Source organism: Bufo bufo, chromosome 3 (assembly GCF_905171765.1).
Source record: "Bufo bufo chromosome 3, aBufBuf1.1, whole genome shotgun sequence".
Classification (NCBI taxonomy): Eukaryota; Metazoa; Chordata; class Amphibia; order Anura; family Bufonidae; genus Bufo; species Bufo bufo.
In genome coordinates, this window is record NC_053391.1 from 668,289,143 (window position 1) to 668,307,043 (window position 17,901).

Here is a 17,901-nt window from a genome sequence, read left to right on the forward strand (position 1 = left end):
AAAGGCTATTGAGAAGGTATCAGAAAGTTGCATGCTCTTGTTAAAGGGGAGGCCAGGCATGCGGCCCGTGTTGAGTCCTCATCTTGTGTGTTTCTCCAAGCTTGTGTGACATAAAAAGCAATTCACATAGGGAAGTGATAGGTTATATTATAAGATAAGCAATCACTCAAACACAATTGCAATACAGTTGGATTAGAAAACACGTTAACAGCATGCTTGGGGTTGTCAATGTGATGGACGGGTGTTCACAAGCAGGCAGGCAGAGGCAAAAGGTCATTTTCACAATAAAAATGTTATGGGCACCAGGCATGTTAAAAAAGGGCAACTGAGTTTGGGTTACAAAATGTCACCTCTGTTGTAATTCTGCCCTTGGTCCAATATCGGAGCTGTTTGGTTCAAGGGAAAAAAAGAATAAAACTTTCAATTCACACACATAAAAGCAAAAACAAAATGCATCATTAATATGAAGTTTGCATTACTATTGTACAGGTTTGCTTTTGAGCTGCATTATGTGTTGCGCTCTATTCACATGCAAAGCTACAAATTTTTTATTTATTTTTAACAAAAACTCCATGGCTTAATATTTGGTTGATGTAGCGTTTACAGCAAGCACTACAAAGCCATGTAATGTAGAAAAAGCATGCCCTCTAGAAGCTAGGCAGTGCATTATAGGACCACAGATAAGTTATTAAAGCGGTTCCATATGATTACAATAAAGGTATTTTTTTTTTGAAATGGTGCAGCTCTAGTCCTCGGGCTGTGTCTCATATTGTTCCTCAGCTCCATTCACTTGTAAAGCCGCTGACACGCCTGTAGTACAGGTTAGCCACCTGTAGGTGGCACTTGAGAGTAACCATTTAGAGGATACATTGTAGACTATTTGCAAACATTGTCAAATAAATTTGATTCATATGTTGTACTGTAATTCCATTTCAAACAATGGCCTTTTTTTTTAATTTTAAGCAGAGATTTTCCATTATTTGGACTGGTTTGGACCTTCCCATCCATCTACATGTTTTCAAGACTCTGCTGTCACCAATGGCACAGATATTGGTTACACGGGACAATTTTCGTGAATGAGTGTTCGTTCCCGATAACTGCCTCGTGTAAAGGTGCCACCAATCACCCACCGAACAAGAAAACGCACGTTCATCAGGAGATCTCATCTTTTATGGGGCACCTAAAATCCTTTTTTGTTGGCAGCACATCGCCCTGTTTAGGCGGGGATCTGATGCCCACAAACAATGAATCTGTATGGGGATGAATGATCGCAGTAGCAATCGTTCATCCCTATACATAGGTAATGACTGTAAATGCAGCTCTACTAGGGCTCAATGAATAATTAGTTCCTGATAATTGCATGTGAATTGACTCATGTAAAGGATTCTTAACTCGTATCTAAAAATCAATGTGACATCAGTTAGGGCTCATTCGCACTTACTAATAATCTGTTTTTATTTTGCATTGAAAAAAACTTTTTTGGTCCACAAAAGTCAAAGGGGTTGAATTTAAAAAATATATGTTTTGTGTTTGCATGTTTTACCAGCATTGTAGATGGGACATAGAAGCTCTGTCCTTTATTTGGAGGAATCCAGAGAGACCTTATCCATGTCACTCAACTCTTTCATTTATTAATTAATCATATATATATAAAATACTATAATATAAAACATATAAAAGAAAAATATGAACAATATACACAGATAATATATAAAAAACAAGTTATTGTGTAAAATATATGAATTGCAATTCATCAATTGTATTATACGGAGGAAGGAGTCCATAGAACTCCGAAACGCGTTTGGTGCAAAAGATACACGGAACCCAGAACCTACCACAAAGAACCCACTGTATCTAAGGACGAAACTAGACCACGCTTTTTTGAAGCGCTTCATATGAGAGAACTATCCTGGGAACCCAGTATATCCCAATACACATGACGATCGAGATTCCACTAACGCGTGGAACGCTGATTTTCGCTGCGGCTTATGCAACGGCAGCTGTCACTTCTGAGGGGATCGTCATCTCACCGCCAATCACTTTACCACCATGCCACGTGAAACGCCGAGGTCCGGCGGCTTCGACACAGGCGGATTACCTACATCAGTGAACGGCGGCTTGCCACCTTGAGGGGATTGCCACCTCGCCACCCACCGCCTCACCCCTGCATTGCGTATATCTGTTCATCATATGGAGGTTTGAAAAACTGACAGCCCACTGATCGGCTAAGGCCTCTTGTGCGTCCCCCGTGGCCGTATTGCGGCCTGCATACGGCGGGTTCGCCATACACGGGACACCAGCCGTGTGCATTCCGCCTAACGGGTGTGGACCCATTCACTTCAATGGGTCCGCAAATACGGAGATGCGGTGCGGAACGGAACGGTAGCATTACGGAGTGCATCTGTGGTGTTCCGTTGTTGTGTTCCGCAAAAATATAGAACTTGTCCTATCTTTTTGCGGAACGGACAGATCGCGGACCCATTCAAGTGAATGGGGTCGAGATCCGCATGCAGCTGGCCCACAGTCGGTGCCCGTGCATTGCGGACCGCAGCATGGGCAGCACACGTTCGTGTGCAAGAGGTCTTGTAAACAGATCGACACCAACTGTTACAAACCAACTATGAGAACTGTTTGCTTAATCAGGAACTGATACAGGAGCTGAATATATGGGAGCAATATATAAAGACACGAGGATGATACATGAATGTATATGGGGAACAACTGATGAAAAATACGCCCATCACAAGAACACAAATACTCAAGGTTGCTTCTAATGTCCTTCAGCTATTCCCTTCAACAATTTGACATACAGAGAGAAGTGAAGAGAAATTGATGAATTGCAATTCATATATTTTACACAATAACTTGTTTTTTTTTTATATATTATCTGTGTATATTCTTTATATTTTTCTTTTTATATATTTTTTATTATAGTATTTTATATATATATGATTAATTAATAAATGAAAGATTTCAGTGACATGGATAAGGTCTCTCTGGATTCCTCCATATGTAGTGTGCCTGTCTACAGTTATACATCTGTCCTGGGAACGCCTCCAAATCAGGGACCTGCTATTTATGGATAGGACTTATAAGCCACACATATAGTTTTGACCTGTGACAGCATCAATTCAATTTTCTGGGACTGCCCCTGCAAATTTGAGGCTGTTTGCAACTATATATTTGCTTATGGTAATTCAGCAATTCACACATGTATATTTTAGCATCATTACAAAATAAAAACAAAAACAACAACAAATATAGATGGCAAATGGGCATCTCATAACCAAAAATGTAGCAAATTGTAAAAAAAAAGATAAATATTACACATATGTATTGTAATACATGTGACTGAGCCCTAAAACAAAACACAAAATTTCATCACATTTTATCTTCATTTTTAAAGGGCATCTGTCAGCAGTTTTGTACCTATGACACTGGCTGACCTGTTACATGTGCGCTTGGCAGCTGAAGGCATCTGTGTTGGTCCCATGTTCATATGTGTCAACATTGCTGAGAAAAAGAATGTTTTAATATATGCAAATGAGCCTCTAGGAGCAACGGGGGCGTTAGCATTACACCTAGAGGCTCAGCAATCTCGGCAACTACTGCACCCTCTGCACTTTGATTGACAGGACCAGGTGAGATGATGTTTTCACTGCCTGGTCCTGTCAATCAAAGTGCAGAGAGCAGAGCCTCTAGGTGTAATGGCAACGCCCCCGTTGCTCCTAGAGGCTCATTTGCATATAATTAAACATCATGTTTCTCAGCAGTGCGGGCACATATGAACATGGGACCAACACAGATGTCTTCAGCTTCCAAGTGCACATGTAACAGGTCAGCCAGTGTCATACGTACAAAACTGCTGACAGATGCCCTTTAACTGGACTGTTGATCACAAAAGAGGATTTTTCCTCGTAGCCAAGACCTACGACAATAAACTCTCCAATTGGAAGACGTTTTATCAGGCAGCATTATCCATCACATACAATAGGCAAAGTGTGCAAAAAAAGTGTAAATACCTTCAGTTTCTACATTATCAACAACATTGTTGGCTAGATGAATGACAGTCACTATGGAAGCTTGTAGGAGGGAAAAAAGACAAGACAGGAAGGAAAAAAAAGGAGACAACAGAAAGGTTAGTATTAGAAAACACAAACATGGTTACTGTATCAATCACCGCATGTCACCGACACTTAGAATTCATGGTTAGAAATCATGAAATGGCAGAATCAATGAGGGTTACTACATGGGTCATAACTGGATAGATCGGAGCAGCATCAGACCGCGGTGTCTTGGACGCAGCGGAGAAAATTACACCCTCCTTTTGTCTATAAAGAACATGCGCAAGTCCAAATTTCCGTTACCATTGTTCGCCCCGGACATGTCATGAAAAAGATCTAATAGGGCATTTTTTCATTCAATCAACCCATAAAAAATAGACAGCAGTGGCATATCATTGGCTCCAAAGTTGCTTCCAAATGGGGTTGTCTTCTACCTTTGGGGTTCATTGTCCCACAGGAGTATTTTTTTGTACTCTGGTGGACCAAAGCTGAAGCACCCACAATTTTTAACTATGGAACCTGAGTTGGGTGATCTAGCAGGGATCCACAAACAGGCACGCATGGTATGCTTCTTTCTCAGAGGCCCTAGTGCCTCCATAATAGAAATATAGAAATCGTATATACCATAGGTTTATAGACTATTTGACTAGACGACAAACCCATGCCTTAAGCATGGTTCAACATCTATACCGAGCCATTAATCCTATTATAGTCCCTCCAAGCAAAATATATAGGGACACAGTCTAGTATTTTTATACCCATCTGGTGAGATACACTTTGTACTGCTTGTATAGGGACAGCCTCAGGGTCTTCTACTTAAGAGGAAAGGTTCAGACGAGGCACCATTTTTGGCTGTTGAGTGTTTTGGCTGCAATAGGGATAGTACATTTCCCCACCATGGCTATTTGCTAGAACACTGGACCCGTGGCTGCTTGATAGTCGCCTGGAACCGGTAAGGCGGTTCTTTGCTATAACATTAGTACGCATTGGTTGGATTATTGCTGCAACTGTGATGTAAGCAGTTCCATCTCCATGTTCTTTACCTTCCTTGACCTGTGTGACCACATATTGTACTAGTTTGCATGTTATGCATGGCTTGAGCCAAGGTTCACATATGGTCAGCCATGGTTGAGCGTTTCAACTCCCCCAATCCTTTTCTGTATAAGGATTAGTCACTGGTCAAGACATATGTACTTATATGATCCTTCACTAGAGAAGGGTAGGGGCAGCTATACTGAAACGCAAATTACTAAAACATAGTTTTCTCACTTTCATGCTGAGGCCATCAGAAGAACATCCTGGTGACCTAACACCAACATCTGAGGCCTACTGGTAGATCATGAGCTACAATTTGGCCACCACTGTATTAGAGGTTTATTCTAATCCATTGGGGTGTGACTCTTGCATTTTCGGCGCTAGGAGAATCAGTAAATGGAGGTTCGTGATCTCATTTTAAAAAAAATACACAGTGACTTCCTGGACACTTACCAGAACTGGAGGGTGGCAGGGTAGGATTTAGAAAAATAAATATTTTGTTTTAAAGAAAAATTTTGGAAAATCAATTCAAAATGACTTAATTCAAATAAAGAATGAAAGGGATGCAGCATTGGTTTAGCATGGCATCTCATTCTAAGTTGTCCCTGAATGGAACCACACTAATTGCCAAGTGGGGTCCTTCCTGACCCAACTTGTCAACCATATAATTTCCAAGGGATAACAAGACCTGCGTGGAGTTTGCATTTTCTCCCCATGTGTGTTGGGTTTGCCCTGGGTTCTTTTCCTCCCACGGTCCAAAAAATAGTCCAAAAATTCTCCCTAGCGTGTCTTACAAAAGGAAATTACTGTATATTTTGAGCCTCATTTTAAGCAGAAAATATAGGAACTTCCGTTTTAGAAGGTGTCTTAGCATTTTGTTGCTGGGACCTTCTTGAATTTGCGAGGGTCCTGGAAAATAGATTATCACCAATCATCACCAAGGCAGAAACTGATTCCTGTTTAAAGAAATCTTCTAGTAATCTACTAATGATATTTCAAGGTTTCCCTCAACAGGTTTAGCAGAGTCCTTTTTCTCCTGCTGTATCGATTGATAGGAGAGTAAATTTAAGAGCCAAGCTAAATAGAAATATGATATTCAAACAGTCATAAAATCAATCATATACCGTGGCTTAAAAAAAAAGCAAAAGAAAAATTTCAAAACGTGGGCAAATGATTACATAAACTACATTAAATGCTTGAATCACCTGCTCTAGAATGTTCTATAACATGAAAGACAATCATTGATATTTTTGAATGGGTTTGTAAAAAATATGCACCATATTACCATCCCTTTAGTCCAATCATGGTTTTCCTGTACGTTGTCACAAGGGGGTCATACGGATGCATACGGCTTCCATGTGATGACCTACCATGCACTTTGGATGCTTCTGGAGGAGAATTACGTACAGTAATTTATCTGGTGAGGCATGCCACAATATTTTAGAGTTGGTCTCATACAAGATTCAACCAGAAAAACCTCTTTATGCTGCTGAATGAAATCGGAGGCATAGCTAAGAGTCCACACACACGTACTGGCACCACACAACTCAGAGGTTGTTTGAAGTCATAACACGGACATGTGCATGAGGTCTAACTCTGACGTGGACATAGCATAATGGGGGATTGAGAGAAGTAAGAAGCTCTGCTATTGTTGAGTGTCTTGCATTGGTTTACTTATCCAACGTGCATTTTAGAGCCATCGTTTTTGGAATATTTTTGCATCTGTTTTAGGTTACAAATAAAAAATATATAAAATATATAAAGGATCATACATAGGACTTTGTAAGTAAAATGTGCGCGTTGAAAATGAAATAATAATAATAAAAAAAAGAAAAAAGACGACTGGTCGTTGCAAGTAAGTCAAAGGTTTTTTCTTTAAAGCTGGTCAGATGTCTCCATCCAATCTTAAAATCGCATTAACTTTTCTGAGCCCTTACCATTGTCATCTCCTGAATCCGACTGAAAGGAGTTCAAGGACTGGTTCTCAGAATTGCTGCCCTTTGTATTCCCCACAAAGCAAGTCATGTCTTCTGCTGCTTCCAGTCCTTTACCTTGAGATACAACAAAAAAAGTTCATTTATAGCACATCCCCCCATTTACCAAAGTATTTATTGTAGTCTATGGTCAAGTTAGCAAAAACTGAGCTACATAAAAACATAAAAAGAGATAAGACAAAAAAGAAATATAGATAGATAGATAGATAGATAGATAGATAGATAGATAGAAAAAATAGCAAAACAGGCAGCACTCTCCAGTAGAAAATATGAACAGTTTATTCACCCATGCAGGACACGACGTTTCGGCTCTATACTGGAGCCTTGGCTCCAGTATAGAGCCGAAACGTAGCGTCCTGCATGGGTGAATAAACTCTGTTCATTTTTTCTACTGGAGAGTGCTGCCTGTTTTGCTATTTTTGTATTTCTGGGCGATTGTCTTGTGCCATTGGGCTTGCACCTCAATTTGTGCTTTGCTGTCCTCTGCTGCCATTTTCCTCTTATAGATAGATAGATAGATAGATAGATAGATAGATAGATAGATAGATAGATAGATAGATAGATAGAAAGAAGATAGACTTACAATCATTTCCTGAATCCCAAGGTCCTTTTCTGATGGAGTCACAGTCAGAACGACATGGGGATACTGATGGCATATTGGGGGCCACACTGCACACCACTACACCTCTTCGAGCTGTTAGAATCCTAGGGGACTCTGGGTGGAAGGTTGTCATCTCCTGATGTTCCACCCCAAGCCCATCAACCATCTTATCCAAGTTGTTCCTAGATTCACTCTGGAAACAAGGAGTGTAGGCCATGGGTCGTACAGGAACTTGAGGAGGACCAACCTCTTGATAGATATTTCGACTGTCTCCACCACTCCGGAGGTTCTTAAATTGAATCCCATTGGTTTTATTGAGCAGTGCCGCCGTGGCCGGGTCTTGGACAAGAGTGATGTTGTTACGGGAGTAATTTTTACGGAACACTTTTTTGCGGAAGACTATGAAGAGGATGATGAGGACAAATATTACAAAAAGCACCACAGCTATCCCGATCAGCTCCTCCTTGCCGACATAGGAATGTCCTGCTTGAATGTTGGGCACCACCACAGGTCTTAAACCGCAATACTGTCCAACGTAGCCATGAGTGCAATTACAGAAAAATGACCCAAAGGTATTGATGCACGTGCCGCCATTTTCACAGTCTTCTCGTTCACATTCATTAATGTCTTCTTCACACCTAGGGAGACATTTGTTTAGATGAGAGACAGTTTTCAGATGATGAACCCTCGATATATTGGAAAAAAAAGACCTTAAAGAGGTTCTCCACTTTGGACAATCTCTAGTTGTTAGAACCACTCCTTGGAAATAGGCTGATCACCAAGAGTCCTACTGCTGGGACCTCTAGTGATCAGTTGTCATCTACTGGGGATGTTCAATTGTCCTACAGCACCACCACAGGAGAAATGAAGAAGTACACAATGCTCATTCACATAAATGGCTTGTACGTGTAATGCATAACAGGTTCTCCAGGCTCCATTCTGGCCAAGAGATGAAGATCCTGAACAGAGGGTCCCCCCTATATTAACCCCCTAATAAGGAGCTGTAGAGAAGAGACAAGATAACACAATTTTAAAGTCCCCATTGTCCTAATAGGAACTCAAGTGCATTCTACCAGATACGGTATTCCAGCTGGCCTTAGCTACACCTTAGATAGCTGTCAGTTGGCAGCTATTCCTTCTGTTTCCCCCCTCCCCTGCACACATGAATACTTGGGAAAGCCGAGTGTGCATGTTTTCTCAATATGGTCAGGAAAATAAGCCAAACTCCTCTGGCGGTGGCTTATGTCTCCTGAGATAATAGGATGGGGCATGTTAAAATCCAACTGCTTGGTCATTCCATCCTTCAATGTAGTGGATGTAGGGGGAGAATCTGAGCACTAACACACAAATTAGATGGTTCGACCAACCTACATCAAAAAGTTTTTGGGCCCTTTAAGGCTCAATGAGACCACTGAATACCTGGACACCACTAAAAGCTGATCCTGTGTGTGCCCTCCTTCCTTCAAGTCTACCATATATGAGCAAAACCATAAATCCAAAGAATCTGACTCTGACCCCTTTTAGGACAACCCCTTTTCTAAATGTAGACCTGCTGGTAGATCAGCGTCCACTAGAGAAACATGTCAGCTACATGACTAGGCCTCTGTGTCATGTTATTTATCTTTTATGGATTTTTTCAATAAATGATCATTTTCTAATAGTTCAGCTTGAGTGCCTGAATTTTTCCCTATTTTTTGGACAAAATTTGACTTCCTACAGCCAACACTAGGGGGAGTTTGTGAGCAATGTCAATACAAATTTCTTATTGATTTCAATGGGAGCTTTATTATTCCATATGCAGTGAGCTCCCCCTAGTGGTGACTGCAGGCAGCCAGAATTTTATCATGTAACTCTATGGCCGTGTGAAGTAAAGCAGAGGATTTGGAGCTTTGTATCACAATAACAGAGCTCTAACGCATCAATCAGCATAGAATATGGGACCTATTTACATAAAAAAGCCAATTTAAAGTGCTAGTACCCAGCAGTGATACCACAGCCACCACTACTTACGTTAATCCCCTCAGACCTGTCCTGCAGGTGCAGATGAAGGAATTCCCGATCGGATCACAAGTCCCACCGTTCCGGCAGGGATTTGGGAAGCACGCCGTGATCTCCGATTCACAGTTTTTGCCGATGTACTGGGATGGACAGGTGCACTGGTAACCTGTGCGAAAATAAGCGATGGTCAGAAATATAGAATACAGCACAGGCTTGACATAGGACCGCCATAATACCTAACACAGGATCTTAAATCTATATCATGGCGCACATATGTAGCAGTTCTTTGACAAATTCAGCTCTGCTACATCTCTATATTGTGAATGACCACATCTCCTATCCCATATGAGGACATTAAGGAGATTATATTTAAACTGTAGAACCCATGCATTTAGCAGATGCGGAAAAATTGCATAAAATAGCGTATAAGGTATGAGAAATTTGGCTCGAATCTCTAGCCATTTTACACCATTTTCTCTTCCACATTTCTTCCGGTAATATGGTCTAATTTGCTGTAAAATTGGCACAAATCCTCCGATTTTCCCCCCCCAAAAAAAGTCTGTAAAAAAATTTGGTGGCTGCCGTGTACACCCTTTTTGGTGCAATTTTCTTACTAAACTGCCCTTGAGCTGAGTTTGTCAGCTGTTACAAAACTGACTGTGTAATTTGGCGTAACAGCTTCGGCTCTGCTACATGCATCCGATATATCTTATGTGTATGTGAAGCAGTGATTCCTAATGAAATGTGCCGTTATACTGCTCCCTGCGTGACACACCACTGCCATCTGCTGGCAGGACGCTGTCACTGCAGACGGGGAAATGGACAATTTCATAAACCAGCATTCATCCAAATGAAGATTTGGCGCCATGTTGAAAGCTGGGCCGATGTGCTGTATATTTTCTGTGCGCAGTCCCCGCAGAACTGGAAGGTTTCACGTCCCCATTCACATGTAGCAGTGCAGATTTCTGGCCATGCTGCCATGGTTGCAGACTTTTGGATTTTTTCATTTTTTTTTTTTTTTTTCCTGCTTTTTTTTTTAATGACTGTGTGAATCATGTTTTTTCCTTCAGTTTTTTTTTTTTTTTTAACCCTTAGAGGATCGGGGGATTTTCAGTTTTTTTGGCGTTTTAATTTTTCACTCTCCGCCTTCCCAGAGTCATAACTTTTTTATTTTTCCGTTCACATAGCCTTTATGAGGGCGTGCTTTTTTTGTGGGACCAGTTGTGTGAATCATGTTTTTTCCTTCAGTTTTTTTTTTTTTTTTTAACCCTTAGAGGATCGGGGGATTTTCAGTTTTTTTGGCGTTTTAATTTTTCACTCTCCGCCTTCCCAGAGTCATAACTTTTTTATTTTTCCGTTCACATAGCCTTTATGAGGGCGTGCTTTTTTTGTGGGACCAGTTGACACTATTTATATTTGCGTACAATGTAGCTGGTATTGAAAAAAAAAAAAAAAACACTAATTTCTATGGCGCTCACTATGCGGTAAAATTGACCTCCAGGTCAGTATGATTACAACGATACCGCTCTTGTATGGTGTGACGTGCCAAAAATGGCGAATTGGCCGTTTTTATTTATTTTTGTTACACCATTCGCGGTATGGAATTCGTATTGTTATACTTAATAGTATTGGCTTTTTTGCAAGCCGCGATGCTCATGATGTGTATTTTTTTTTTCCATTGGTTAAGTATTTTGATTTTAGGGAGAGGGGGGTGATTTGAACTTTTATATATTTTTTTACATTTTTAAAAACTTTTTTTTTTTTACTTTTCTTTTAAAGTCATCCTGGGTGACTATAACTGGCAATCATTAGATTGCTCATTGTGCTCATTGATGGCTATATTTTCAGTATCACAATGCAGCGCTGCCACCTAGTGGCCTGTGTTGGTATATTCCACTAATAACTTGAGGCTTCTGTCTATTAGTACAGCGTTATAGGTTCACCGATCTCAGCAATAGGTTCCCCGATCTCAGCCGGCTCCCGCGTCCGGACTGCTCTGATGCCGCGGTCACATACATTGCAGACATTTGCCGTTGGTCTCTGCTGTTTGAAACAAAACGGCAGCTATATTTAAAGATGCGACTTTCGCTGTACGTATCCACGGCGGAGATCGCGAAGGAGTTAATGACTGTGTGAACCTTGTAAGGAGTGAACCTGTCTAACGGCCGTTAAAAATGGCTATGAGGGTCTTTCAGGAGTTATGCTCCCCTCACCCACCTGAACGCGAGGGGACACTCGCTTCTCGAACACTTGCTATTCCGTGAATGCAGCAGGACCTGCGCACCCAGCGTCGTGAATTCACATGTGACGTCAAGAGGCCGGGGGCGGCAGAGGTCCTGCTGCATCCAGGTTATGGCCATTTTTCACGGCCGTTTTAAAATGGATGCAAAACGGTAGTTAAAAAACGGACAGAATGGCAGAAAATGGATGCTCAAATGGTTGAAAAATGGTCCAGACAAACTGACAGTGTGTCCATTTTTTTTCTCTCACTGTCGTGTGAACGTAGCCTTAGGCCTCTTTCACACGAACGTTTTTTTTTTTCGTTTACGTTCCGTTTTTTTGCGTTCCATATACAGAACCATTCATTTCTATTGATCCGCAAAAAAAACGGAAGGTACTCCGTATGCCTTCTGTTTCCATATTTCCTTTTTTCCGTTCAAAGATAGAACATGTCCTATTATTGTCCGCATTACGGACAAGGATAGGACTGTTCTATCAGGGGCCAGCCGTTCAGTTCCGCAAAATACGGAATGCACACGGACGTCATCCGTGTTTTTTTGTGGATCCGTTTTTTGCGGAGCGCAAAATACATACATGTGTGCATGAGCCCTTAGAAGGAGATTTTCTATATGAGGGATCAGCAAGATCCTGCACTCCAGCTGCGGTGAAACTACGACTCCCAGCATGCACACTTAGTTGGCTGTTCTTAGAACTCCCATAGAAGTGAATGGAGCATGCTGAGAGTTGTAGTTTCACAAAAGCTGGAGGTTGGAGGATGCCTGATATTAATTTCTTACATCAATCATGGCATAACCCCTTTAATCTTTTTTTTTATTGCAAATGGAAACCCCCTTGAAGTCATTGGATGATCTAGAGCAGTGATGGCGAACCTATGGCACGGGTGCCAGAGGCGGCACTCAGAGCCCTCTCTGTGGGCACCCGCACCCTGGAAAAAGTCTATGGTGTACCAGTATGCCTTAGACTTTTCCTGCCATTCATCAGCGCAGGGCGCACTATGAACAGCACGGGCAGAGCACTGAATGTAGGCAGGATATTATAGCTACATGATAAAGTACATGGAAGATCTACTATATTGAACTATAGTATTCAGGGTAAATTGCCGTGTTGGCACTTTACGATAAATAAGTGGGTTTTGGGTTGCAGTTTGGGCACTCGGCCGCTAAAAGGTTCGACATCACTGATCTAGAGACTAGATGGCGCATGCAGTAATGAGTATTTACCACCAGATGGCACACTGGTACAGCTCCCTCCGTTCTGGCAGGGCTTCCGCTCGCAGGCATCAGGGTAGAGCACGCAGCCGAGCTTGAGTTCAGTCAGGCCGACCACTTCTGCGAAGCTGCTCCTCTTGTTCTGGAGGGGCAGCTCGTTGTTATTCAGGATGACGGAGTCCAGGCATCCCTGGAAGCCGCCCAGGACCTGTGTGCTCCTCTTGTCAGTCAGGCTCCGGACATTCTCCACTTGCACCTGAGCTCCAAAATAAATGGAGCTGTCAGCACTGAGGGTCTGGTAGTAAAGTGGCGCTTTGCGGCGCTCCACGTAGCTATCGTCCAGCGACAAGCTCGTGAAATTCCGGTTCAGCTCCAAAAAGACCGAGTGCCAGCTCCCGTCATTAACCGTCCTGCCAGAAATTCCCAGGATTCCGGGGCCGCTGCCACAGTCCAACTGGAACCACAGCTTCCCGTCCACAATCTGCGGGAGAGAAAGACGAGAAGAGTCACATCTGCAGCGGGCGGCAGAAGCCCCCCATATCTGTCATCACATATCTACAGTCTTCTGTATCACTGCTGTGTCATGTACCGGAATGTTCTATACCAAGTCATGGATGGATAGAGAGATAGATAGATAGATAGATAGATAGATAGATAGATAGATAGATAGATAGATAGATAGATAATAGATAGATAGAAGATAGATAGATAGATAGATAGATAATAGATAAATAGATAATAGATAGATAGATAGATAGATAGATAGATAGATAATAGATAGATAGATAGATAGATAATAGATAGATAGATAGATAGATAGGAAATAGATAGATAGATAGATAGATAGATAGATAATAGATAGATAGATAGATAATAGATAGATAGATATGAGATAGATAGATAGATAGATAGATAGATAGATAGATAGATAGATAGATAGATAGATAATAGATAGATAGATAATAGATAGATAGATAATAGATAGATAGATATGAGAGATAGATAGATAATAGATAGATAGATAGATAGATAATAGACAGATAGATAGATAGATAGATAGATAGATAGATAGATGATAGATAGATGATAGATAGATAGATAGATAGATAGATAGATAGATAATAGATAGATAGATAATAGATAGATAGATAGATAGATAGATAGATAGATAGATAGATAGGAGATAGATAGATAGATAGATAGATAGATAATAGATAAATAGATAATAGATAGATAGATAGATAGATAGATAGATAGATATATAGATAGATAATAGATAGATAATAGATAGATAGATAGATAGATAGATGATAGATAGATAGATAGATAATAGATAGATAGATAGATAGATAGATAGATAATAGATAGATAGTAGATAGATAGATAGATAGATAGATAGATAGATAGATAGACAGACAGATAGATAGATAGATAGATAGATAGATAGATAGATAATAGATAGATAGACAGATAGATAGATAGACAGATATATAGATAGATAGATAATAGATAGATAGTAGATAGATAGATAGATAGATAGATAGACAGATAGATAGATAGATAGATAGATAGATAATAGATAGATAATAGATAGATAGATAATAGATAGATAGATAATAGATAGATAATAGATAGATAGATAGATAGATAGATAGATAGATAGATGATAGATAGATAGATAGATAGATAGATAATAGATAAATAGATAATAGATAGATAGATAGATATATAGATAGATAATAGATAGATAATAGATAGATAGATAGATGATAGATAGATAGATAATAGATAGATAGTAGATAGATAGATAGATAGATAATAGATAGATAGTAGATAGATAGATAGATAGATAGACAGACAGATAGATAGATAGATAGATAGATAGATAATAGATAGATAGTAGATAGATAGATAGATAGATAGACAGACAGATAGATAGATAGACAGATAGATAGATAGACAGATAGATAGATAGATAGATAGATAGATAGATAGATAGACAGATAGATAGATAGATAGATAGATAATAGATAGATAGTAGATAGATAGATAATATAGATAGGATATAGATAGATAATAGACAGATGACAGACTCTTCTCTGTAGATAATACATATGACACATCAGACATCCTGGCTCTGTATACAGCTGAGCAGTCTCTTCTCCCGCCCTGTGGCTCGTCAGTATATTTCCTGTCAGCAGGAGCCGCCATCACTCACACCAAGTGACAGCCGTTTAGAGGGGATCAGATGTCGGCGCAGTTAATTCTCCACACGTCAGAGGCGGACGCTCAGGAAGTGTCTAAGCTGTTACTGTACTACCGCCATATACTTCTAGTGTAAACCCTCACAGGGGTCACCTCCTGTCACCAGTGACGAGACATAAAATAATTGTGTGAGGCGATTGTAATTAACAAGACTGGGGGGAAATCAAACTTTTTAGGCCGGGGCTATAGGGCGATCTGTAGCAGTGCAGCCATTGACATGAGAGTTGCAAAAAAATCTCAGCAGTTTGGGATTTTTTAAGGTAGCGGTAGCGGCAACTTAGGACGAGTGTTGAGGCCAAGATGGCTGCTTAGCCCTACCCTATGGTCCCAAATACTGATTTTACACATGACGTTCCCGTCCAATGTCCGGAATGAAAGCTTCTGTATAAGAGCATTTAAAGGGGATGCAAACATGGCTGCTTTTGTCCAAACGCAATACCAGACACAACCTATGGCCAAGAGTGGCGCTGTTTCTGGAAAGGGAAGCAACAATCTTTTTTGTTCTAATCTCATACAGCACATCCATTCAGCTTTAGGCTGGGTTCACACTTGAGCGCATTTTATATGCGCGTTTAACGCGCGTTTTTGTGCGCGTTTTTTGCAATAGTAAACGCGCGTTTGTGTGATTGACTGCAGTGTCCTATGGCCACAAACGCGCGTCAAAACGCCCCAAAGAAGCTCAAGAACTTGTTTGAGCGTAGGGCGTTTTTCAGCGCGTTCAAACGCACTGTAAAACGCTCAAGTGAGAACCAGGGCCATAGGGAAGCATTGGTTTTCATGTGTTGAGCGTTTTACAGCGCGTTTGAACGCGCTGTAAAACGCTCAAGTGTGAACCCAGCCTCAGGCTCAGTTCACACCTGAGCGTTCTGAAAGGAGCGCTCTGTATGCGCGATTGTACGGACGTTTACAAGCGCGCATACAGAGACAAGTGTGCACACAGTGTCGCGCGTTCCCGAAAGTCTATGTACGGGAACGCGCGACAAGCGCCCAAAAAAACGCTCCTGTACTTGTGTGAGCGTCGGGCGTTTTACAGCGCGATCGTACGCGCTGTAAAACGCCCAGGTGAGAACCATTCCCATAGGGAAGCATTGGTTTCTCCTTGTTGAGCGTTTTACAGCGCGTAGGAACGCGCTGTAAAACGCTCAGGTGTGAACTGAGCCTTAGGCTGGGTTCACACCAGAGCGTTCTGAAAGGAGCGCTCTGTATGCGCGTTTACAAGCGCGCATACAGAGACAAGTGAACACACATTGTCGCGCGTTCCCGAAAGTCTATGTACGGGAACGCGCGACAAACGCCCAAAAAAACGCTCATGTACTTGTTTGAGCGTCAGGCGTTTTACAGCGCGATCGTACGCGCTGTAAAACGCCCAGGTGAGAACCATTCCCATAGGGAAGCATTGGTTTCTCCTTGTTGAGCGTTTTACAGCGCGTAGGAACGCGCTGTCAAACGCTCAGGTCTGAACTGAGCCTTAGGCTGGGTTCACACTTGAGCGAATTTGATATGCGCGTTTAACGCGCGTTTTTGTCGCGCGTTTTTGTGCTCGTTTTTGTCCATGGTGAACGCGTGTATTACGCGCGTTTGTGTGATTGACAGCAGTGTCCTATGGCTGCAAACGCGCGACAAAACGCCCCAAAGAAGCTCAAGAACTTGTTTGAGCGTAGGGCGTTTTTCAGCGCGTTCAAACGCGCTGTAAAACGCTCAAGTGAGAACCAGGGCCATAGGGAAGCAATGGTTTTCATGTGTTGAGCGTTTTACAGCGCGTTTGAATGCGCTGTAAAACGCTCAAGTGTGAACCCAGCCTAAGGCTCAATTCACACCTGAGCGTTCTGAAAGGAGCGCTCTGTATGCGCGATTGTACGGACGTTTACAAGCGCGCATACAGAGACAAGTGTGCACACAGTGTCGCGCGTTCCCGAAAGTCTATGTACGGGAACGCGCGACAAGCGCCCAAAAAAACGCTCCTGTACTTGTGTGAGCGTCGGGCGTTTTACAGCGCGATCGTACGCGCTGTTAGGCTCAATTCACACCTGAGCGTTTTACAGCGCGTTCCTACGCGCTGTAAAACGCTCAACAAGGAGAAACCAATGCTTCCCTATGGGAATGGTTCTCACCTGGGCGTTTTACAGCGCGTACGATCGCGCTGTAAAACGCCCGACGCTCACACAAGTTCGGTAGCGTTTTTTTGGGCGCTTGTCGCGCGTTCCCGTACATAGACTTTCGGGAACGCGCGACACTGTGTGCACACTTGTCTCTGTATGCGCGCTTGTAAACGCCCGTACAATCGCGCATACAGAGCGCTCGTTTCAGAACGCTCAGGTGTGAATTGAGCCTAAAACGCCCAGGTGAGAACCATTCCCATAGGGAAGCATTGGTTTCTCCTTGTTGAGCGTTTTACAGCGCGTAGGAACGCGCTGTAAAACGCTCAGGTGTGAATTGAGCCTTAGGGTTTGAGATCTTTTTCTATAAATCTCATTACTCACTATGCTGCTGTTTAA

At 41.8% G+C, this 17,901-nt stretch overlaps 1 protein-coding gene across 5 annotated transcripts in view; it reads right to left on the bottom strand.

Moving 5' to 3' along the window:
* Window positions 1–17,901, bottom strand: part of FAT3 (FAT atypical cadherin 3) — a 588,664-nt gene that overhangs the window by 9,969 nt on the left and 560,794 nt on the right. For 3 of the 5 annotated variants that reach the window (XM_040426352.1, XM_040426353.1, XM_040426354.1), the window contains 6 exons: window positions 13,154–13,622; window positions 9,705–9,858; window positions 7,677–8,332; window positions 7,037–7,150; window positions 4,023–4,082; window positions 351–386 (listed from right to left, as the gene is read on the bottom strand). In XM_040426352.1, the coding sequence (XP_040282286.1) occupies window positions 351–386; window positions 4,023–4,082; window positions 7,037–7,150; window positions 7,677–8,332; window positions 9,705–9,858; window positions 13,154–13,622 (1,489 nt within the window). The remainder of the gene's footprint in view (window positions 1–350; window positions 387–4,022; window positions 4,083–7,036; window positions 7,151–7,676; window positions 8,333–9,704; window positions 9,859–13,153; window positions 13,623–17,901) is intronic. The other 2 variants (XM_040426355.1, XM_040426356.1) reach the window with 2 other exon arrangements.